This window comes from Phoxinus phoxinus, assembly GCF_949152265.1.
Source record: "Phoxinus phoxinus genome assembly, chromosome: 20".
NCBI classification, from domain to species: Eukaryota; Metazoa; Chordata; class Actinopteri; order Cypriniformes; family Leuciscidae; genus Phoxinus; species Phoxinus phoxinus.
The window spans coordinates 5675663-5699479 of NC_136895.1; the positions used below are offsets into that span (position 1 = coordinate 5675663).

Below are 23817 nucleotides of genomic sequence, written 5' to 3' on the forward strand. Positions count from 1 at the left end.
AATGAATCAGTGTAGTCCAATTCGTGAGCCAATGACTCTTATGAGCCATTTCTTTTAAATGAATCAGTGTAGTCCGATTCGTGAGCCAATGACTCTTATGAGCCATTTCTTTTAAATGAATCAGTGTAGTCCGATTCGTGAGCCAATGACTCTTATGAACCATTTCTTTTAAATGAATCAGTGTAGTCCAATTCGTGAGCCAATGACTCTTATGAGCCATTTCTTTTAAATGAATCAGTGTAGTCCAATTCGTGAGCCAATGACTCTTATGAACCATTTCTTTTAAATTAATCAGTGTAGTCCGATTCGTGAGCCAATGACTCTTATGAAAGGTTATGTGAATGAACCTTTCATAACTGGACGAGTTACCAGTTTGAATCAACCGGTGTAAATACATATACACATTCAGAACAAAGTAACTGCAGGTAAATGTAATAAATGATACACATATTGCCAAGTATTTTAAAAATATAATTAGGATTATTATGGGGTGTGGGTCCTCACCAATACTGAGAGAATCATCAATTGAATTGCTAAGAAATTGGAAACGCTAAGTGGAATTTTTTTCCAATCAAACTTTTTTTCCAATCAAATTTACAGCAGCTCAACACAAACTAAAAGTTGAAATATATTCAGGAGCCTTTGTTAGACAGGGAAAGAACAAAACAACAGATACACCAACTTTGAAAGGTTGGCTGGAAGATCAAATGTTTATTTATGAACTACCTGCATACAAAACATATTGCACATCAAACAACCAGAATGATCTTTAAAAAAAACCCATAAAGACTAACGAACGTAGTTTACAGAACAGAACATCTGGAAATTGATCTTTCAGTAGTCCAAATTTGCAATCTGCGAGCTAAGAAGTTCGGACAGCTTAGTGTTAAAAACAACTGCCTAGTTAATTTTAAATACTGTACATTTTTAAAATAAATAAACCCAAAAAAAGGCTCCTCTCGGTTGCCCCCATTGCAACCCAACAGGCAAAAGATGAAACCCAAATTCAATCGTTCAGGAAGTGTTTTACATACAGCATTTAAAATGGACAGAGTTAGCAGACCAGTTTCCAGACTAACATTATTTTAAAGGTCAAGAAATGACTATTCAGTGCAAAACATCCTTTTTCCCATAACCCCTCGCAAAGAAGTGGTTGCATATTAAAACGTAACAAAAAGCAGCTAAGGATGTCTGGGAGTCTTTCAGACAAGTTGTTTGTTTTCTGTTCGTTTTCTCTATAGCCAGCCAACATCATGTTGAAACTACGCTCCGAAGGCACAACATCTGATCAGGAACATAAGTGTGACTTTTTTGTTTTGTTTTTTGTTTTTGTCATCTCATTTTTTATTAATTTTTTCCATTGTAATTATCTGTTCCGTTGCGAAGGAACTGAAAAGTGCAATCGAGAATGTGGAAGTCCGTCCGTCTATCTTTGGCAAGCTTGTACAAGCACTATTGTAAAACTGTAAAGGTTATGATGAGTTGCAGTGATTAGGAGAGTCCGTTGACGACGGCTTGGCTCTGGTGATCGTCTGCTTTGCTGGGGCCGTTGCTCACAGCGTCAGCTTCAGCCGGGCTGTGCTCCGATATCAACTCCACTTGAGCCTGAGGAGCACGGGACACACGTTACACACTAATACACCAATGACTCGTCCCAGTTTGTGGCGATTACCGAACAAGGGTGCTCTTCGCTGTCAGTCAAAAATTACCGAATTTGTATTTATTTTTGTGTCAATGTTTTATTTTTTTGTTTGATAATGTGTTTTTTTATTTAAAGGAACACGCCGATTTCTGGGACTTGAGCTTATTCCCCGTATCCCCCAGAGCTATACAAGTCCACACACACCCTTCTCATCTCCGTGCGTGCCGTAACTCTGTCTGACGCACCCACCGCTAGCCTAGCTTAGCACAAAGACTGGAGGTAAATGGCTCCAGCTAGCACACTGCTCCCAATAAGTGTCAAAATAACGCCAACATTTTCCTCTTTACATGTTGTGATTTGTATAGTCACAGCGTGTGAAAATAACAAGGTCACATGAGACACAGCCGTCTTCTAACCGCAGTGTTGCGCTAATCACTCCGCAGAAGTAGCAGAACTTCGCCTTCTGAGAATACAGTTCCCAGTGTGTATACGGTTAGAAGATGGCTGTGTCTCATGTGACCTTGTTATTTGAACACACTGTGACTATACAAATCACAACATGTAAAGAGGAAAATGTTGCCGTTATTTTGTCTCTTATTGGAAGATATGCTAGCTGGAGCCGTTTACCTCCAGTCTTTGTGCTAAGCTAGGCTAGCGGTGGGTGCGTGTGGACTTATCTAACTCTGGGGGATACGGGGAATAAGCTCAAGTCACAAAAAGTCGGCGTGTTCCTTTAATATTTTGTATTTTTAGGTGATTTTTTTATACTAAATTCTATTTACGCTGTATTTCTAATCCATTTATTCACTAAATGAGCATAGAACTGATCGTGAATCTTGAATGCTTTTAGAGCATTTTTAGCTTTAGTTAACTATAATAACCTAAAAATGTACTGCATGAAAAATGTATATATATTTATTTAGATTTTGCTATGGACAAAAAAAAAAGATGAATAGTAAAATAGTACGGTAGTTAAATTGTAACTGTGTGTCATAATCTATCACTTAAAAATATAAGCCGAAATAATTAAATATGCAATATCATCCAATATTAAGATGATAAACATTGTTAATCATATTCATTCATATGCAACTAATGATATGACTAAATAGCATTACTTATGAGATATAAATATTCATCAATTGAAATCACAGAGATATGAAAGAAGAAATCACCATGTCCTTTTTGTTCTTCCTCAGGTCTCTTGGGTTTCTCTGTCTGCTCTGAGATTCGGCTCGTGATATGTAGTCAGCCACAGTAACTGCAAGAGATACCACAATGATTCATTCGCAAAAGATCTGCATGACTCTTAGATGAGGGTGAAACAGCTTTGTGTGAGGAACAGGCCACACGTTTAGTACTGGAAGTGCTCTCGAATCTCATTCGCCCGTCCCACTGCATGCGAGTTTCAAGAAACCCTAAACCTCGCCGTTAAACCTGATCCGATGCGTGATGTGGAGAGCAGAGATTGGAGAGGAAGATTCACTTTAACTGCGTGGAAAAGAATCTTCCAGGTTGAGAAGGTAAAAGACAAACCTACATGCATTTACACCAACCGTGCACATTAGGCCTAATACCTACAGCTTTATAAACCAATTGTCAATTGTGTAACCAACGGATTTAAAAGTTCTAGATAAAGATCGTTTTTTTATGTTTTTTCTCACGCAAACGTCTGGCAGGGTTCGTACACCTTTTCCAAGGTCAAATTCAAGCACTTTCAAGGTCCATTTTAAAGCTTTATTTAGTGTTTTTATCACATTAAAAGAGATAATGCTATAAACAGTCAAAATTGTGTTTCGTAATAGCAGAAGGATCAAATATTTAAGCAAAAAACAGGTTTCATTTTTCAAAATGTACCACTGGCACTGAGTGGGAGGATGTTGCATAAGGCCATCCTCAGGCTACTTGACAGACACGATTTCTGTTCAGTTGTGTCTGTTGTTATGCACTGGGCTAACGTTAGTTAGTTACCGAACTAAACTGCCAGTGTGAAAGCACCCTCAGTCACTTAGCCTGCAAATTCCTAGCTAGCAGTTACTAGCGTAAACAAATAGGCGCTAACGTGTACAGTAGGCTACTTCAGTTGGCTTACTTGAGAAGTCTAGGGTGCTTTCACACTGATAGTTTAGTTCGGAACGGGACGCGGTTCGCATGAAGAATTGCTAATGTGAACGCCGTCATGTCCGCAGCAAACGAGTTATTTCTCCATTTAATAAACACACTATTCAGTCAGATAGGTATTTGTTGTGAAAGAAATAGTTACAGTTTCAATCATTTTCAAGCATTTCATCCCAAAAATTTAAGCACTTTTCAAACCTTGAAAACACAACATCAAACCTCAAGCATTTTCAAGGATTTCAGGCACCCGTACGAACCCTGGTCTGAAAATAACTAATAGTTGTGATCTGGCATGTTGGATCATGTGAGCTCTAGTTGAGTAGAAAGGCCTGGCGTTCAGTGCCATGCAGTTTGTATTAGCACTGGCTTTGAACAGGAACGCAGTGTTAGCACACACACCGTTACCTGGCTGCCTCTCCTCAGGAGGGCGGAGGCGGCGGCGGCGGCTACGGTTGCGCCGCTCTTGTTTAGCTTCAGCTTCATCTACAAAACATCGGTGCAAAACCTGACCTTAAATACTGACAGCCATTTTGGACAAAAGCCATTTGAGCAGGTTGCAGTTTGTGGAATCTGTCTCAGTGTTATTCATTTCATAAAAACCGAAAAATGTATGATCATTTTCATTTAATTTTAGCAAATTAGTGCATTAATTGGTCACACTTTAGTTTAGGGTCCAATTCTCACCATTAACTAACTAATAACTATGACTTTTGCCTTAAACTCCTAATTACTGCTTATTAATACTCAGTAAGGTAGTTGTTAAGTAAGTTTGGGTATCGGGTGGATTAAGGGATGTAGAATATGATCATGCAGAATAAGACATTAATATGTGCTTTATAAGTATTAATAAACAGCCAATATTCTTGTGCTTTATAAGTACTAATAAACAGCCAATATCCTAGTAATATTCATGCTAATAAGCAAATAGTTAATAGTGAGAACTGGACCCTAAAGTAAAGTGTTACCCATTAATTGTATAATATAATCTGTCATAATAACATATAATACCTAAAAAATCTGTCAAATACTTGTTTAAAAAAAAAGTTTCTCATTTATTAGGCAAATAAACTGAAACACCTGTGAATAGTCTTGATTCACAAATAATAACCAAAACATAACTTGTCCTTTGGCCTTGATAACAGCTTGCATTCTTGCTAGCATTGTTTTTATGTACAGTAATTTTCCACAGTCTCTGTAGTTATTGACTTCCAAATAGTGTTAGTAGTTACAATACCCAAAGTTCCCAAAGACTTGCTTTTGATGAATCTTTGAATCCCAAATGTGTTCAATAGGATTCAAGTCTAGACTAAAGAGCTTAGATCAGGGGTGTCGGAGTCAGTTCCTGGAGGGCCAGAGCCCTGCAGAGTTTAGCTTCAACCCTAAACATTTTTTTAAAAACACCTGATCAGCTAATCAATTCCTTCATGCTAATTTGAAAATTGCAGGTGTGTGTGTGTTGAAGCAGGGTTGGGACTAAACTCTGTAGGGCTGTGGCCCTCCAGGAACTGACTCCGACACCTGTGGCTTAGATGTATATATACACTGGTGGATTAACCATTACAGAAATATAAAAACACCAACACTGTTAGTTTAAGGCACAAACCTTACATTGGCTGGTGGTCTAATACATTTGTTAAGCACTGTATATTTATTGTTGAATTTTACATTTTGGGTATCAAATATTTAATCAAAATTCAATTAAATCCTAAATATAATGCAAGTGATGATACATGCAGTACTGTTCAAATATTATGGGTTTGTAAGAAGCCTGCTCACCAAGACTAAATTTATTTGATCAAAAAATACAATAAAAACATTAATATTGTGAAATATTATTACGATTTAAAATCGCTGTTTTCTATGTGAATATATAGTAAAATATAATTTATTCCTGTGATCAAAGCTGTATTTTCAGCATCATTACTCCAGTCTTCAGTCACATGATCCTTCAGAAATCAGTATAGTATGTTGATTTGCTGCTCAAGAAACAGCAGCTCGAATATATCAATAAAATTAAATCAACAGATGAATGTATTGTAAAAAGATGTGTCTGGGAGTCCTTACCCAGGCCGTTCTCGCTGAGCGAGGTGTTGTCGGACTCGCTCATGCCGTCCATGACGGTGGTGTCCTCATCCGTGCGGCGGCGGCGGGAGCGTCTGCGCCGGTTAACGCTCGTCTGGGAGTCACTGGCATCGGTGTCTGCCGTCTGATCCGTCTCAGTGTTGTCCAGCAGACTGTATGGGTTTCCATCGGGATCGTTCAGGACTGACATGAAAACACCAATACAAATATTTCATATTAATACAATAATGTTTTATGCATTCATTTGATTACAACTACTCTTGATAAGAAGTTTGTAATAAATCATAAAACAGAGAATCCAGAGAAATTTAAAACAGACAACAGAGAATTTCTGAAACATTTAATTGGTCACTATTATTGCTAAATTATTTTTATAACATTAAATGATTACACATGCTTTTTAATACTTAACATTTTAATAAACCATTTAAATGAAATCCAGAAGAAAAAAAAGGATTTCATAGGGCCCTAAAAATAAGATGTGTGCTGGTGATAGATAGATTGTTTTATTTAATACCATGTCAGCATCTAATGCTATTTTCATGTCAAAATTCAATTACAAAAATACAAATATCATATCAATACAATAAAACCAAGCAAACAAACACAAGTCGTCATATTATAAAATGAAATGTGTGTGCTGGTGAATAAGAAGCGTTCAGCTTTAAAGTGTGCGGGCTGGATTGTACCAGAGCTGATGGAGTTGGACGCCCCCCGTCCCGATCCGCGGCCTCTGCCTGCAGGTCCTCCTCGGGCTCTGCCCCGGCCCTCTCCCGGCCTCCTCCGGCTGTCCCTCTGCTGTCTGGGGTTACGCTCGGGCTCCTCTCCCGCCAGGGACCAGTCGCTCAGCTCCTCCTTGCGCTCAGAGTCCGTCTCAGACGCGTACGAGTGCTCAGAGTTAGTGCCTGAAAGTGATGAGCAACGTGAAACACCCGGGAACAATACAAGTCCACACTAGGCTTGCTACGATAGTCGGTGTTGATGTTAACTTGTGGTGTTAACTGTAGGGGTGGAACGGTGCACTGAAGTCACGGTTCGGTTCATACATCACGGTTCGGTACGAGTTCGGTACAATGGAGGAAAAAGCTAAACAAAAATGCAGAAGGCAATTATTTTTATTGTGCATGTCTCAGTCTGTACCAGCTATACAGTCTCTCCCCTGAGCTAGTTTCGACAGCTGCCCTGAAGTGTGTAAAGTAAGATGTAAACAAAATAAGACAATCAGCTATAAAACAGAAAATACAGCATCTCTGATGTGTGGACGCAGGAGCGCGAAGGTGCGCGTGGCAAAAATGTCGTCATTGCGGTGTGGGCGGTCATGCGCGTTGGGTGCGCAAGGCCCCACTTCGCGTGGCCACGGCTTTTTTTGTAACAGCGCGTGCGGCTCCGCATCCGAAGATGCACGACTTCAAGCCGAATCTGGCCGAGCATGTACATCTCACAACACCGGCACCCAGTTCTTGTGTCTAAATTAGTTGCTTACATTAACTAAATGAGCCTACAATAGCAGACACAAGCCATTTAAATAAAAATAAATGGCCATGTTTTATAAAAAGGTTCACAAAACTAAATAAAAATGTTCAGAAATTATGTAAGATAACATTAATTTAGTTGTAGGTTACGTTCACATATGCATTTTTTTTTCTAATGTCACAAGGAATAATCTGGTTTACTGCTTTGCACGATTCTTTTGTAGTGTGGTTTTGGTGTAGCCTACTAAAGTGTACTAAAATAAACATTCACGAGTGTACCTTACTTCTTCTCACCGCTGATTCCTGATGGTTTAGAGGACAATTACACCGAGTCGCACCCTGTCTTTTCAAAGAATATACACCGGCGAGCGCAAAGTATAAATGCCTCGTCCATCAGGGAGGTGCGCGCGCAGCGGAGGCTCGCAAACCCATAGACAGTGCAAACCTAGCTTACGGCAGGGCTACAGACCCGCGTTTCTAACAGTAGCTCCGCATTACATTAATTAATTTGCACGCAAGTTTTATTTATTTTTATACCGTGTATTCTCCGTGTAAATTCGTGCACCGAACCGTGACGCCCGTACCGATTCGGTTCAATACGAATACATGTACCGTTCCACCCCTAGTTAACTGGCGTTTTCACAGTTTCCCCTATTAAATCACATCACGCAGCTCTTCTGCACTTCTGCTCGGCTGAGGGAGTGTGTTTCGGCGGGAAAGTGACGTCAATTCATTCCCTATATTGAAGTTTCCCTACCTATTTGCCAAAAGGGAAGACAAAAGGCTTTTTTCTGTTTTCTCTCTAGTCATGTAGTAGTGATTTCAAATGTATTTCCACCTTTCTACTGCATAGACGGCAAATGTTATTGAAAGCCCATTTTGCCAGAGGTAAAAAGTAGCCTTTTTCAAGTAGCCTCGACTTTGAGGGGAAACATGACCTGTTTTTAAAAGCTTTTAAGACCGAAGCCCTACCGTAGCCAGACGTGTATCCGGGCCCCCGGCGTCCGCGGCCCCTGCCGGAGTAGGAGCGGTTGACGTGCAGGGTGGTGTTAGTTGTGCTCTCCTCAGTGGCGTAGCCCTTGTCCTTATCGCCGGGCCGGTTCGGGCCAGGCCTGTGACCCATCCCAATCTGCCGCAGCTGCTCGTCGATCTGCAGTCGCTCCAGTCGCAGCTCCTCCACCTCCTGCACGACACAAACCAGCGCTTGAGCTCCTCAAACACCACAGGCCTTTCGTCAGCACGCCTGCTGTGTGTGTGCATCTCTCATACTCACGTTCAGGTAAGCAATGTGGTATTCCAGAAGAACCTGCACATTGCTGATACTCTCCTTCGTCCCAACAAATGTAAACGGCACCATTCCCTATTTAATAAAATGATAAAAATGTATTATCGTATATGTATACATTCATCTGGCTTGCTTTTTTGTGCGCTACTCTCGGGTGTCTTACTTCCTGTCGGGGGAGTTTGTTGTCATTGTCGCCTTCGATGCGCACTCTCACCACACCGGATTTATCGACAATCTCCTGGATGACCTTGCCATTTTTTCCAATAACCTTCCCTACAAAGGGAAAATGCGTATTAAATGATGCCAACACAATTTTGATGGATAAATTCAGTATGACATTAAATATTTACTCTCCTACAACTGAGTTTTCTTGTCAAACTTTTGCATTCCCCAAGAAACTTTGCGTTAGCTCGCAAAAGCACTGAAACATAGGTTTTCCTCACACCTCATAATATTCACATCACAAGTTTTGTGAGCGAACGCAAAGTTTCCGGTGAGAAAACAAAAATATGTAAATAAAAAAATTTTTTTACTACAACAATGTCCATTAAGGGGCTCTGTGAAATTTGCACACTCAGTTGTTACTGTTAACTAAGACAAAACTATTAGTTTGCAGTAATTGAAGTACACAGTTAATACAATATATAAATAAATAAAAATATAAAATGTAAAAATAAAACCTAATTCACTGTATGAAAAAATACTAAATAGTAAAAATAATCATACTAATAATAATTACACTTTTGTACTCTGAAATATTTCACACTGATTTTAAGCTTCATACAAACGGTTTCTAAAAGAAAAACATGCATACCAACAAGATTGCGAGGAATCTGCACCGAATCTTCCAGAAACTCGAGATAATTCCTTGCTTTCTGAACCGCCTCTGTACTCTGTAAAGAAAGAATATAAAAAATGCTTTGTATCCATAGCAAGGAGCCCGTTTGATGAAACGCCCCGTGGCCAGAAACACACCTCTCCGTAGACCCTGAAGGTTCGAGTCTCCTCGTCCAGCTCGATGGCGGTCACTCCCGGCACTTTTCTGGCCTGCTGAATGTTGCTGCCGTGGCTGCCGATGGCGAGGCCTATGAGGTCTTCTCTCACGGTGAACTCCTCTTGAAACGCTGAGGCCAGCTGCTTTGTGCTCTGCATGCACACAGACACATGGCATGTTCACTGGGGCTTAAACATCACAAACTGTAAATCTGCTTGAGTCACACATTGCAGGGTTATTATCGCTAACTAAAACAAACCATTAAAAAATTACTTGTTACTTGAAATACAGTAAAATTTAAAAACAAAACTATTTAATTTCCACTTTGAGTTGAATAGTCACTTAATTTACTTCAGCCGCCTAATCAACATTTCTCATTTTTGTTTAACTTCACGTGAAACTTTCGTTTAAAACTAACATTTTTTGAGTTGCACACTGCAGGGTTATTATTATTCACTAAAACAAACTAAACTAAAAAAAACTATAATAATAATAAACAGAGCAAGTCCAATAGGGTCCTCACACCATCCCTAATAACACATATATTATTTCAGCTGCCAAAGAAACATTTCTCATTTTCGTTTAGTTCACGTTTAACTTTCATTTGTTACTAACATAAAATTTGAGTTGCATACTGCAGGGTTAATATTGTTAACTAAAACCATGTTTAACTCTTGTTTAGTAGACATAACTTTTTTAGTATTGTATATTGTATAATAACTACAGGGCAGTTATCGTTAATTAAAACAAAAACAAACCATAAACTATTTTTGTTACTTGAAATGATATTAAAAAAAGAATATTTAAACTTGTTTTATTTCAGCTGCCAAAGCAACATTTCTCATTTTCGTTTGGTTTAACTAAGTTTAACTTTTGTTTAGTACTAAGATTACTAATCAATATCATTTTTTAAATCAAATAGTTAAAATCAAATAACATACAAAATAACTAAAACTTAATATTAAAGAGAAAACAGAAATAAAATCTAATATAAAATATGAACAAAAACTATAGTAGTATGTAATGTCAATGACACTAAAATAACACACTGTTTACTCATATATTTTGGATTTACATTTTGCACAGGGTTAATAAGTGCGGTGTGAAAACTTTAATAATCAGGGGAAATCTACTGTGGCACGAGAGCTGATGTACCTCAAGATGTTTGGTGGCCTCCTCGTTCCTGGACATGAGCATGAGTTTTGTGCGGATGCTCCGTAGATGCATGTCACTCAGCAGGGAGACGCGCTTGACGGTGGCTTCGCTCATGGACTAGTGGTGTGCAGAGAAGCTGGATTAAGCTTTCGTCATAATCAAACACACTTACAGAAGAGCTGCGGTCAACTGGGACTCACCAGCACAACCAGTTCACTTTGCTCCGGGCTGTAAACTATCCGAATGGCTCCAACCGCCTTCTTGAAATCCTTGTGGGCTTGTTCGTTCTCACATCTAACATGAGCAATGAAGAAATTAGTTCATGGTTTTAACCAATATTGTCACATCGGCACTATAATATATGTGCAGGTCACAAAATCAAAAGAGTCAAATCAATCAATAAGCTCATTTCACACACAAATTGTCATTGTCCAATTTTTTATTATTCTGTAACGCATCGAAATGATCCTATGGAAGCTTGTTTCCATCACGGAATAAAAAATAAAAACATACTTGCGACTTTTTATCTTGTTATTCGGGCTTTATAACTCACAATTCTGACTTTTTTCCCACAGAACTATGAGAAACTCACAATTGCAAGAACGAAATTGTCTGAATTGTGAGCGGACTTTTTCTTAGAATTGCGGGTTTATATCTGGCAACTCTAAAAAAAAAATTAAGAGACATAAGCTTGCAATTGCGAGAAAAACGTAATTTAAAAAGATAGAGGCTAAACTTGCAATTCTGAGAGAAAAAAATCAGTTATGAGAAATAAACTCACAATAATAAAAATAAAATCACAGTTATGAGGTAAAAAAAAACGCATAATTGTGAGAAAAATCTGAGTTATGAGACAAATTCGCCATTGCAGAAAAAAAAAATGTTATGGGATAAAAAAAAAATTACGAGATACAAACACAATTCTGAGAAAAAAATCTGAGTTACGAGATATAAACTTGCAATTCTGAAAAAAACTAAAATCAGTTACAAAATATAAACTTGTAAGTGCAATAAAGTCAGAATTGCACGTTTATATCTCGCAATTCAGACTTTATAACTAGCAATTTTCACATTTCTATGAAAAAAAAGTCTGATTTGTGAGGTAAAATTCACCTTTTTTATTTTATTTATTTACTTTTTGCCTTAGAGAGGACTGTAAAAGCGACTATCCTCTTGGGAGAGGATAGAAAAAAACTGTTGCTGCCCACAAGATTATGGCTCTGACAGTCATTTTCTTCATTGGAAGCGAGAGGGAAATGTTACGAAAAAGTCAGAAAAAAAAATATTTCTACAAAAAAAAGCTTCTTTTTACAATTTATGATCCAATTCTTATGATTAAATGCCTGAAATTATTTTTCTAGGCAAAAATTGGGCCTATATATGGATTTCTATACAGTGATTCTGTTTAATAAACATCCCAGGATGCACTTCATAAAGCATAATTTGTGTAAACAAATTCAGTTACCACAAAATGTTGGTGTGTTAATCATTCCTGTGTTCTCCACATTAGAATAGCAGTGATGGTTGAGTCTGAACGGTACTCACGCTGCACTGAGATCGTCTGGGACAGGGACACAACACTTGAAGAACGTGTTCTCCGTCACGGCTTTATTGCGGTTGACCGGGCGGAGGCGTTCGAACGTCACTATCTCGTTGTAGGTTGCGTCACACGCGGCGTACTCGATCACGTAGAACTGCAAAGAAAACAAAAGTGAAAGTGAACTCGGAGATCTTCAGAGGAAAGTGAAAGTTAACTGAGCGAGTCACATATACTCACGTCTCCTTTCATCATGCGCACTTTAGCCAGCCACCAGCCGCAGGGCTCCTGCTCATTCGCCCGGGAGAAGATCTGAACAGCAGAAGACGCGTGGTGTGAGTTTATGGAGCTTCTGGCTGTCAAACGCAGTGCAATACTCATAATAAACATATTTACTCACCTCCACTTCTTCTCCTTCAATGATCTCCTTTTTGCCATCAGCAGGAGGCAACCGCACATCACTGAAGGGGACTTGTCTTTCAGGTTGCCAGCTGAGAAAATCATTTTCATATAATTATGCTCATCATCTCATATTTCTCTCATATGTTCATGATTGTGAACTATTAGCTTCTACTCACTTATTTTCAAACGAAACGGAGAGAGAGTCGTCATGAATATCTTTGACAAAGCCCTGGAATAAGAAGATTTAGCCTATTATTTATTAAAATAAATGAAAACAAGTAAATTATACATTTATAAATAGAATAGAAAAAGAATAGAAAAAAAGTGAGTGAGAATCCACTAATGCTACTATACAAGATGTGAAAGTTTGTGCTGTCAAAAACAGGGTTATTATCGTTAACTAAAACTAGAATTATTTTAAAAAAACCTTTATTGAAATAAAATATTAGACAAAAAAATAGAAATGTTGCCTTGAAAACTCACTTTAAGCACTAATATTTATGCATTTTAACTAAAACTTATACAAAACTAATACAAATAGGTATAGCCTATGGACTAATATAAATTAAACTGATTTCTTTTTCTCTCAATAAACATTTCTCTCAAGTTTAACAAATACATAAACATAACTAAAACTAATAAATACAAATGAATTAAAAAAAATACATTTGGAACTACACTACTGGAAATAAATAAACTAAAACTGAATTTTAACTTTGTCAAGCCAACGTAATAAAAATAAATGAAACCTAAGTAGAAAATTAAAAACTGAAACCTTTTCTCTTTGAATATCCTGTTTGTTATACTCAAAATATTAAAATAGCTTTCTGTAATTGAAATAACACTGAAATAAAATGAGTAAATAATTAGATGACAAACTTAAATTAAAATAAAAAATGTTGGCAACTAACAGAAATAAGTTACTAAAATAAAAAAATAAAAAGCTAAACAGAAATATATTTCAAAATAACAATAAAAACATTCAAATTACTAAAACAAACTCAAATTTAAAAAAATAATATAGCCTATATATATATATATATATATATATATATATATATATATTAAAAAAAACATCAATAAAACTAAAGTAGTACATAAATAATACAAAAATAACACTTGCCTAAAAGTTATGAGATAAAAAGAACGTAAATGTAAGAAACAAACAATTAATATATAAAATGCAAACACTTTTAAAAATACTTTCTAATTGTGTTTTCCCAGCTGTATTAACACAGAATAAAATGTATAGTTCGACATAGGAATGACACTGTAATAACGAATCAGTCAAACGAATAACTAACGACTACGTCAGAGAGCTTGTGTGGTTATAATATACGTTCACAATGCGTTTTTGATTTAATAAATAGTATTTTGATTAATAAAACATATGTTACCAAAAAAAAAAACAGTGTTTTGTTTAATATATAGGTAGTACCAATCATAAGGTGTGATCCTAAGATGAACTTTTATTGATATTATATAAAAACAAACTGTTACTTCATTACTTAAGACCAACTAACTGGCCGGCAGTGCCTCTCAATGGCAACTGGCTCCAAAATGGAAGTTGGTAAGTATCATCTCAAAATAGCCGGGTGTTAAAATATCTGCAGTGCTGGACGACAGGTGCCGATGGAAACCCGACAGCTGACGTGACACGAGATAAAGCAGAGCAAAATGACTGAGGGATGAGATGGAGACAGAAGAATAACTTCAACTACACTTCCCAACTGGGATTTACAACATGTTTATTAATATATACTTCAAGTGGAAAGTAATAATACAGCACACGTACTGGTTTTTGATAGGACTGTACAAAGACGACTCAAACTAATAGATTTCTTTGAATTTTCTTGACACAATCAAATCATCTGGTCGAGGAGCACAAGCTGCTTTTATGACTTGATCATGTCTGGCCACACCTTAAATATGAATATGAGCTTCCTGGCATGTTTTTTTTAGCTTGACTAAACCTACATTTGAGAAACGTAATCACAGTTGTTCAAATAAACAGTTTTACTTGCATTATAAATGAATCTTGAAGGTTAATAGGTTGTGTGCTTCAACACATTAACAGTAAAACTAACGAACATGACCGATAGCAGGTTTGATAAACAACAATGAGCAATTACTGACTTTTATATTTGTATTTAGATAGTATTATTTTTTTTATCGAAGCATTTGTTATGGTTCAATTCATATACATCGTTAAAAGACGACATAATCTAACGCCTGACTATATAATGTTCAATAACAGTTAGCAGATAAACAAAGTGAAATCAAAAGTCAGTTATTCGAGCCTTAAAGCTCAGTTTCTCCTTATGTAAACTTCTTTAGTATGTAGTTGAGGTTAAATAAAACTTAGCATTACGTGGTGTAATGTTTTGATTATTTAAATATCCTCGCGCGCCTGCTAACCGGCTAACGGCTAACAGACACTGAGTACAGTATACTATTTATACGCGTTGAAAGTACATGATACAGTTCGTTTTTCCATATTTTCTTGAAGGTTTTACCGTCCATACTGTCTTAAGAGACAAATACGAGCGAGAAGTAGAAGATAATGATGTAAAATAATGTAGTTACCTTATAATAAGCTCCATTGGAGCCACGGACCTCTACCGTCAATTCCTCCATGTTGAGCGCGAAGAGGATGCTGGGTAAAGTTCCCGAACTCTACAGGGCTCAGCAGTGAACCCTGAGGAACTCCTTCATACACTTCAACCAGAGATAAGGAAGTATAAATACTTATGTATTTAAACAGTACTTAACTTTTTTGTTCGATTGTTTACTTTTTTATTATTACTTTAATAACATCTTGAAAAGAAAACACACATCAAAGATTTCTTAAATTCACCATGAAATCAAAATGGACCATTCTTATTTTTTAATGGATTATTGTAGTATTATAAATGATTTATACATGCACTTCATTATTTATTTCATTTATGTGCTCTCATAATCTTTATAATAACTTTATTTCCCTCCCCTTAAGCGACATCTCTTCTAAATTGATGAGGTGTTTACTGGCGCAAGGACAGGGCAACCCGTCACTCACTTGAGATCCACCAAAAGCAAACCACAATCAACTCCTGATGGACAAAATCCAGTCCGAGACTAAATTTTTTCATGGTTGAGGAGCCATTTCACTCGGATTCATATGCCCTTTTAATATTTCTGCCAGTGGATGCCCATCCTCCATAAATTGTTGCGAGTCACTATCGCTGATATGCCTTATGATTTTGGAGTTAATTGCTTAATATGCCATTTATAAAAAAAAAAAAAAATTTAAACACAAGCATTTGTGTCAGGTTGTTATGTTGTAACACTCGATGTGACCCGATCTTTGATCCACCAATCAGAAAGGTTTCTGAATCTCAAAAAAAAAAAAAACTTTTTTATTGTTGATTGTTTGACTGTTTCTTCCCTCAAAGTCGGCACGAAAGAGCCAATGGCTTGGATGTTGTGAAAAGGCAAAGTTATAAGAAGTTGTAATCATTTAATTGGACCATTAAACAAAATATTTGTAATATAGCAAGGTGGTATGATCCAAGTGGTTGATTATGATTTCACTTTTCTAACTTTAGTTAGTGTGTAATAGCATTTATATCATAATAACAAAACAACTAACATAAAAAAATTTTTTATACTAATATTGCCCTTATAAAACAGGGTTATGTGGTAGGCTACAAAGCCTACACTGAAAAAATATTCATTAATTATTAACAGTATCACACTGACAGTTGCTGAGGTATTCTCAGTGGTTTGTAGAGCATTTATATGCCGTAGCTATGGTGTTGTGTGTGGATGCCAGGGTGTTTTTAAGCAGTTGCTAAAGTGTTGTCAGTGTTTATAGTGCATTGTTTTGCGGTTACTAAGGTGTTGTGTGTGGCTGCCAGGGTGTTTCTATTCTAAGCAGTTGTTACAGTGTTATCAATGTTTTTATCCATTACTATGCAGTTGTCTGGGTGTTCTGGGCTTCCAAGCTGTACTAGGTGGTTGCCAGGTCATTGCACATAAATATTCATTAATTATTAACAGTATCACACTGACAGTTGCTAAGGTGTTCTCAGTGGTTTGTAGAGCATTTATATGCCAGTCGCTAAAGTGTTCTCTTTGTTTTTAGTTCATTGTTTTTGCAGTTACTATGGTTTTATGGGTTGCTACGGTGTTCTCAGTGGTTTGTAGAATGTTGTTATGCTAGTAGCTAGTGTCTTCTGGGTAGATGCTAGGGCATTGCTATGTGGTTGCCAATGTGTTCTCGTGTTTTTTAGAGTATTTCTATGCAGTAGCTAGGGTGCTCTGGGTGGTTGCCAGGATGTTGCTAAGCAGTTGCTACAGTATTTACATTGTTACCCAGTTGCTAGGGTGATCTCAGCGTTATAATGATTTTTTTTTTCAGTTACTAGACTGTTAAGGGTGATTCCTTGCAGATGCTTAAGTTTTTTAGAGCATTGGTATGCAGTTGCTAGGGTGTTCTTGGTAGTTGCTTTGGCACTGCTAAACAGTTGCTCTGGTGTTTTCATTGTTTTTTTAAATCCATCAGTGTGTGGTTGCATTAAGCCCCCGCTAATGTTGTCAGTGTTTTTTTTGTTTTTGCATTGTTTTGTCGTTACTAGGGGGTTATGGGTGGTTGCTAGAGTAATGCAGTTGCTAAGGTGTTCTCAGTTGTTTGTAGAGCATTGCTATGCAGTAGCTATGGTGTTCTGGGTCGTTGCCAGGGTGTTGCCAAGCAGTTGTTACAGTGTTTTTGTGCACAATGTTTAGGTTACCAAGGTGTTCTGGGCATTTGCTTGGGCACTGCTAATTATTTGTTGCAGTGTTTTCAGTGTTTTTATCCATCGTTTTGCAGTTGCCGTGTGTTTTTTAGTGCATTGTTTTTGCAGTTATTGAGGAGTTATGGGTGGTTGTTAGAGTAATGCAGTTGCTGTTCTCAGTTGTTTGTATAACATTGCTATACAGTAGTAAGGGTGTTCTGGATAGTTGGCAGGGTGTTGCCAAGCAGTTACAAAGGTATTATCAGTGTTTTTAGTGCGTAGTTTTTAGGTTACTATGGTGTTCTGGGTGGTTTCCAGGGTGTTGCTAAGTGTTTTTATCGCTTTGCAGTTGCTAGGGCGTTCTGGGTGTTTGTCAGGGCTTGTCAGAGCAGTTGCTAAGGTGTTCTCTGTGTTTTTTAAGTGTATTTCTTTATGGTTTCTAGGGTGGTCTGGGTGGTTGCCAGAGTGTTGCTACAGTAAGAATTCGATACAGTGTTTTTTTTTATCCATCACTATGCGGTGTTCTGGGTGGTTGTCATGGCATTGCTAAGCAGTTGCTAAGCAGTTGCTTAGGTGTTTTTAGTTCATTGCTATGTGGTTGCATTCATGTCCGCTGAGACTGGGGAAATATGCATAACCCCAGACATTACATATAAATATCGTGTTATTATACTTTCATTCATTCACAGAATCTGTTGGAAAGAGACCCTGGATATCCTAACTCAAGCAACCTGCCATCAGCCCCTGCCAGTCATCAGTGTTGCCATGGCTACTGCATAATCAGTTGTGCCATTATTTATGCTATTCAATTGTACCCCTGATGTATAAGTACATTTAATATTAGTTACTTTAATAATTTTGCTAAGTATTAAAATAACTGATATTAAACATAATTCAAGTATTTTCTCATGGACTGTTTTAACTCTTTCAAACATGAATTATGACAACCTCAGGGCATATAAAACCAGATAAAAAAATTTATCTGGATTTTCAGATTTACACTTGAGTGGACAATGAGATTTTTGGTTTTAACTGAAGAGATACTGTAATAAACATAATACCGTAGTTAAGCAATACTGTGTGTATTAACCAACCAATTAATAACATTTTATAAAATCATGTGAAACTATAAAATATAGAAGTTTTTTTTTATATAGTTTGTTCCAGATGAAGAACTTCATTCAAGTTGAACTTTGATATCAGAACATGAGGACGTGATTCCATCAAAGATCTCTCTACAACCGGTGAAGGTACAACTGTGGAAACCCAATGCTCACGAAAATGCTCATGCTTTTCATCTACAGTCTACAAGAGTACGTCCATTTACTCTTATTAGCTGATCATTCTCATTATGTTCTCAAATCTACACTGATCTATTGATGTTTTCAGACTGTGGAACACCAACTAGCAGGTTTTCAAATCTCATCTGAAATGTAATGCAGTACAAGTAAAATGTATTACATAATCACATTACTTTTCTACTGTAACGAGTAAAGCATTACAAGTAAAGTGCTTAATGTAATCAGATTACTTTCTGATGTAACGAGTAAAGCATGTAACATGGATAATGTAATCAGGGCCCGGTTCCCCAAAACGTTCGTATCGCTAAGTAGTTCTTAACCTATGCCTTAACCTCTCTCTTAACGTTGTGGCACGATTCCCGACACGTTCGTACGCTAAGTATATCTTCTGTAAGTCACACTTTCGTAAGGTTGGTCTGGACCATTCGTAAGCTCTCTTAGCGTTGTTTGAGCTCAAGACGCTAGTCGCCGCCACTGTGCAGCAGTCTTTAGAAATCAGCGCAGTACAACTCAAACTATGGTATGTTGCCAATGTTGTGGCTCAACAATAATTTTATGTTATGGACATTTTAAGACTAATAATAAAATATGTTCGCAATGGATACAGGCCTATTTATGAAGTTGACTTTATTTGGGATCAGAACTAATATGGTAGGCTGTTTCGTAATGTCATTAAAGCGTCTAAATTGGCAATCACTTTTGATAATTAAAATCTGGCAAACAATTTGGCTCTAAATGTCTAAGATCTATAAATGGGTAAACATGATGGTGTCCAGTAAGCGATCGAATATGGCAGCGATCCAACGTGTCCTTGTATTGAATCAAAGACGGCGCCGGCCGCGGAGCCGTACATTTTTTTATTCAGCAAACCTTAAGCCCTTTTGACATTTTGCCTGACGTCCTGACCTTGGTGTGCCTGATCCGGAGGCAGCCATCTTCCTTGCTATGTCGCTCCATAGCTCTTTTTTGTTGCTGTTGCACAAGTTATTCCGAAAGCTGGAAAACATTGTGCAACTTGTGCAAGCTCACCTCGTCCAGCAAAACTTCAAGTTCCTCTGACGAGAAGCTTGGTGCCCTTTTTTCACGTTGCTTCCCCACCATATTCTGTATCTAACTCTCTCTCTCTCTGTTCATTGTAGATAGGTTGCTTTTTATTGAAAACATTATCCAATGGCAATCAATACCGCATTAAACAGAAGTAACTGCAGCTGCTTGCCAATCAATTCTGATTGTAAAGTACCTTAACAGTAATATAAAAGTGTACTACATGATTTTTAGAAGTCGTTAAACCCATGTCAAGAAGCGGCACAAGTGGCACAACGGGATAAGGAGGGTGGATGATTAGCGAGGGATACCCGGTTCGTCACCCGTCACAACATATCGTGTAAACATATTACTGACAATTTGATCATTTAATTAATAGTCTACATTTTACTGATAACTTAAACTATGTTAAAATAAATGTGGAATCATTTGAGGAATGTTTCATTTGCACAGAACGTGTTGTCTTTCTTAACGCCGTAATGCACTGAGCAATCGATGCCAACTAATCCAGCAGCTTCACCTGGGACAGCGCCTTTGTAACGTCGAACGTAAGAAGCTTCCTAAGGGACACTTCGGGGAACACACTTAGGAACATAAACTACTTTGGTAAGATATATCTTTCGAGTCTTCTTAGCGCGGTAAGAGTGAGCGTTATTGGGGAACCGGGCCCAGATTACTTTCTGATAACGAGTAAAGCATTACAAGTAACATGCGTTACATAATCACATTGCTTTTCTAATGTAACGAATAAATCATTACAAGTAACGTGCTTAATCTAATCAGATTACTTTCTGATGTAATGAGTAAAGCATTACAAGTAACGTGCTTAATCTAATCAGATTACTTTCTGATGTAATGAGTAAAGCATTACAAGTAACATGCATTACATAATCACATTGATTTTCTAATATAACAAATTTATCATTACAACAAGTAACGTGCATAATGTAATCCGATTACTTTCTGATGTAACGAGTAAAGTATTACAAGTAACATGCATTACATAATCACATTGCTTTTTTAAAGTGTGTACATAACTGCAAATTACCTAAAAAACATATATAGGCTACATTTATTTACATCCAAAATAGTTACTTCAGCTGAAGTATTTTTAAGAACAACAGTCACATAATTGTTGCTGAAATATGCATGATGTCCAATTTAGTGGACAGAATTTCCTCCCAATCTAAAATGAAAAAAAAAATGTACCTTAAATTTTTTTTCTTACCTGCAATTTCAGATAAACTTGGCATTTCTGGCTGGCCATCGGCCATTTAGGTTTGGAGAAACAAAAAAAATCCACATACAACGGCTGCCACTTGAAGGCAATGTATAGGATGATGCACTAATGTCCGCTGTAGTGGTTGATGTGCAACTATGCCATCAAAACCCATGCATATGCAAGAAATGCTTGTTTGAATAGCTGTAGTGTGACCTCTATGCATGAAAGGGTTAAACAGATTCCCATAACTGTATCTTTACATTTATTTAAGTATGATGCACTTACTTATTACCCGGATCCTCTATTATACACACAATCCACACACTTTTACATCACACAAAGCATATTTTAAACATTTAAACTTTATTTGATCATTTTACAAGCAAAACAATACATCTTAATTTTGGCTGTCATTTTAATGATGAAATTATATAATAATAATGAGTATAAAACCAACCAAATATTCCATGTTTTGGGGGTATTAAACATTTAAGTATTCATTAAGATGACCTGGAATGGCGCCAAAATGTTATCTGATGTATTTTATACATTTAGTTCAAGAAGCCTTTGTTGATAAACTAATCTTAAGCAAAATGAGATCACAAACCAATGCAAGAAGTTGGAAAAATAGGGGAAATCTGATGCTGACATCTAGTGGTGAAATACCAATACTTTTATTTGGATATTCTCATACACTGATACCAGCCACTATAATATTTGATTTAAAAAGAGAAAGTTTAAAAAATAATAATAGATTGTCAAGCAAAACAATGACCTCTTAATATTATTATAAGTTGTATGCCTATATTCATGGACATTAATGTATAATTATATATTAGTACACACTTTAAGCATTGCTAAAATGTTAACATTGATTATTAATAAAACAACACATAATTCATTACTTGATAGGCAAGGTCACCTAAAACTAAACTTACCGACATATTTTATTTGCAGAACACTCATTCACCATAGATTTATTTTCATATTTGATATGCATTAAGCATGAACATGCATTATCATGTTTGGGTGCCCAAAGCTCAGACAAATTTATTCAGCAAATGTTATTCATCATGAGAGCCTCATGTTTGTGGGAATAAATATTTGGGGCAAGGTCCCCGCAATCACTCGCACCCCAGATGTGTAAAATCTCCCACAGCGCGTGCGGTGCAGATGTTCGGCTGGGTTCACCAGCGCTCCGCCATATAAGCATTTATGGTCTGACTGATAGTATAGCCCCATGTTCAGACTTAAACCAGTTTACGAATTCCATTATGCTAAGCCCGAGCACTCTCACCGCTGATGAATGATTATAAAAATACATAATCTCCCGTGGTACCATCATTGCACTATGACAGGGAAATTTCATTCATTCTATCCAATTTTTCCCTTATTTAAAAAAGAAATTACTGGCCGCCAGTAATCAGATATACAGGCAGGCTGTTTCTGGAGTTAAGCCCAACTTCTATTAGGATTTCGTCTTCTCTCATTTTTAGGAAACACGCGTACACACTGAGATACTCCAGGGCTCATTTGGCCAAGCCCCGTCCTTAGTTTCAATGGTTTTAATGCGTTTATATGATGAAATCCATCTTCAATATTTCAGTCAGAGTGCTGACAGTCTTAGATGCAAACAAAACAAAAATCATCAATTTAGTTCAATCTAATAGCATTTCCTTTGAAGTACACTTTAGCTTACTTTCATATTCTTTAAAAGAATATACTTAAGTGCAAACTGAATGTAATGCTTGCGGACACTTAATTGCATGTTAATTACATAAAAATGCATTATAGGTTACATTTATATTAAATGCAATTAGCTGAACTTTAAAGTGTTTTCTGACCCACTTCAGGACCAAATATACAATTTCATAATTTACCATTTTTCATAATGACTTCTTTTGTAATTCAAGAGTTGCTGAATGAACTGACAAGCATGTATAAACTACTAAAATATACTTTAATGTCATTTCTATTGAAACTTAAATGCTATATATTTCAATATATTTGTAATGATGAAGTTGCAATTTAGTACATTTACAATCTATTACGTTTAAATGTAATTTCAGAAAACACCAGTGTTGGGGAAGGTTAGTTTTAAAAGCAATGCAATAATGTGTTAGTCCCTGGAAAGTAACTAAGTGTGTTACTCAGTTCCTTTAGTAACACTTTTAGTGTCATTGTTACAAGTTACATGTAGTTACTTTAGTAATAATACCTATAAATTATGCCAAACCCTAAACCAAACCCTCATCCTAACCATAAAATTAATATTACTCAGTACTTAATGTATCATTACACTGTAACACGGACACCTTAAAATAAAGTGTAACCGTTTATTACATTACATCTGCGTTGTTTTTTCTCACCTGTGCTTGGTTACTTTATTTTAATAACTAAAATTATAGTGGGGGGGAGGGGGGATTATCAGATATTTTGTTGCGAATTTAAAAGTAATGCGTTACTTTCTTATTGCTTGAAAAAAGTGATCTGATTACATAACTCATGTCACCCCATCACAGGATAACACACTACAGTTCACATCATAATAAAGTGCTTTTAGTATACTTAAGTGTACTTATTTAAAGCATGACAAAAGTTTATTAAACATGATCATTTAAAATGAACTTCACACTAAACTTTTGCATTTGAGAGAACATATTTATGTGTGCTAAGAAACACTTGAAGTGCACTTTTTTATTTCATTAATATTATATTATCTGTAAGTACAGTTCTTTTTACAATATACTTTCACGATTTGAAGTACACTACAAGGGAACATTCAATACCATCAAGTGCACTTCTT

The 23817-nt window shown here is 36.7% G+C and overlaps 1 protein-coding gene across 2 annotated transcripts; it reads right to left on the minus strand.

Annotated features, from left to right (window-relative positions):
• Positions 1-667: 667 nt before the first annotated feature.
• fxr1 (FMR1 autosomal homolog 1) lies at positions 668-15404 on the minus strand. Of its 2 annotated transcripts, XM_079594067.1 has the most exons (17): positions 15274-15402; positions 12864-12916; positions 12686-12776; positions 12526-12597; positions 12294-12442; positions 10949-11042; positions 10749-10865; positions 9575-9745; positions 9414-9492; positions 8763-8872; positions 8588-8674; positions 8287-8497; positions 6532-6747; positions 5825-6025; positions 4166-4243; positions 2818-2903; positions 668-1605 (listed from the first exon to the last, which is right to left on the minus strand). In XM_079594067.1, exons 1-17 carry the CDS (start codon positions 15322-15324, stop codon positions 1492-1494), a joined length of 1980 nt encoding a protein of 659 aa, XP_079450193.1. In that variant the 5' UTR covers positions 15325-15402; the 3' UTR covers positions 668-1491. The 2 variants fall into 2 exon arrangements, with proteins under 2 accessions (XP_079450193.1, XP_079450194.1); XM_079594068.1 differs by lacking the exon at positions 4166-4243 and having other exon boundaries at positions 15274-15404.
• Positions 15405-23817: the final 8413 nt, after the last annotated feature.

Bases quoted from the DNA above. Each gene is read 5' to 3' on its own strand.
- fxr1 (XM_079594067.1), bottom strand. From the start codon at position 15,324: ATGGAGGAATTGACGGTAGAGGTCCGTGGCTCCAATGGAGCTTATTAT. The intron at 12,777-12,863 runs GTGAGTAGAAGC...TGATTTTCTCAG, and splicing joins TCCGTTTCGTTTGAAAATAA to CTGGCAACCTGAAAGACAAG. The intron at 2,904-4,165 runs GTAACGGTGTGT...TATCTCTTGCAG, and splicing joins TCCTGAGGAGAGGCAGCCAG to TTACTGTGGCTGACTACATA.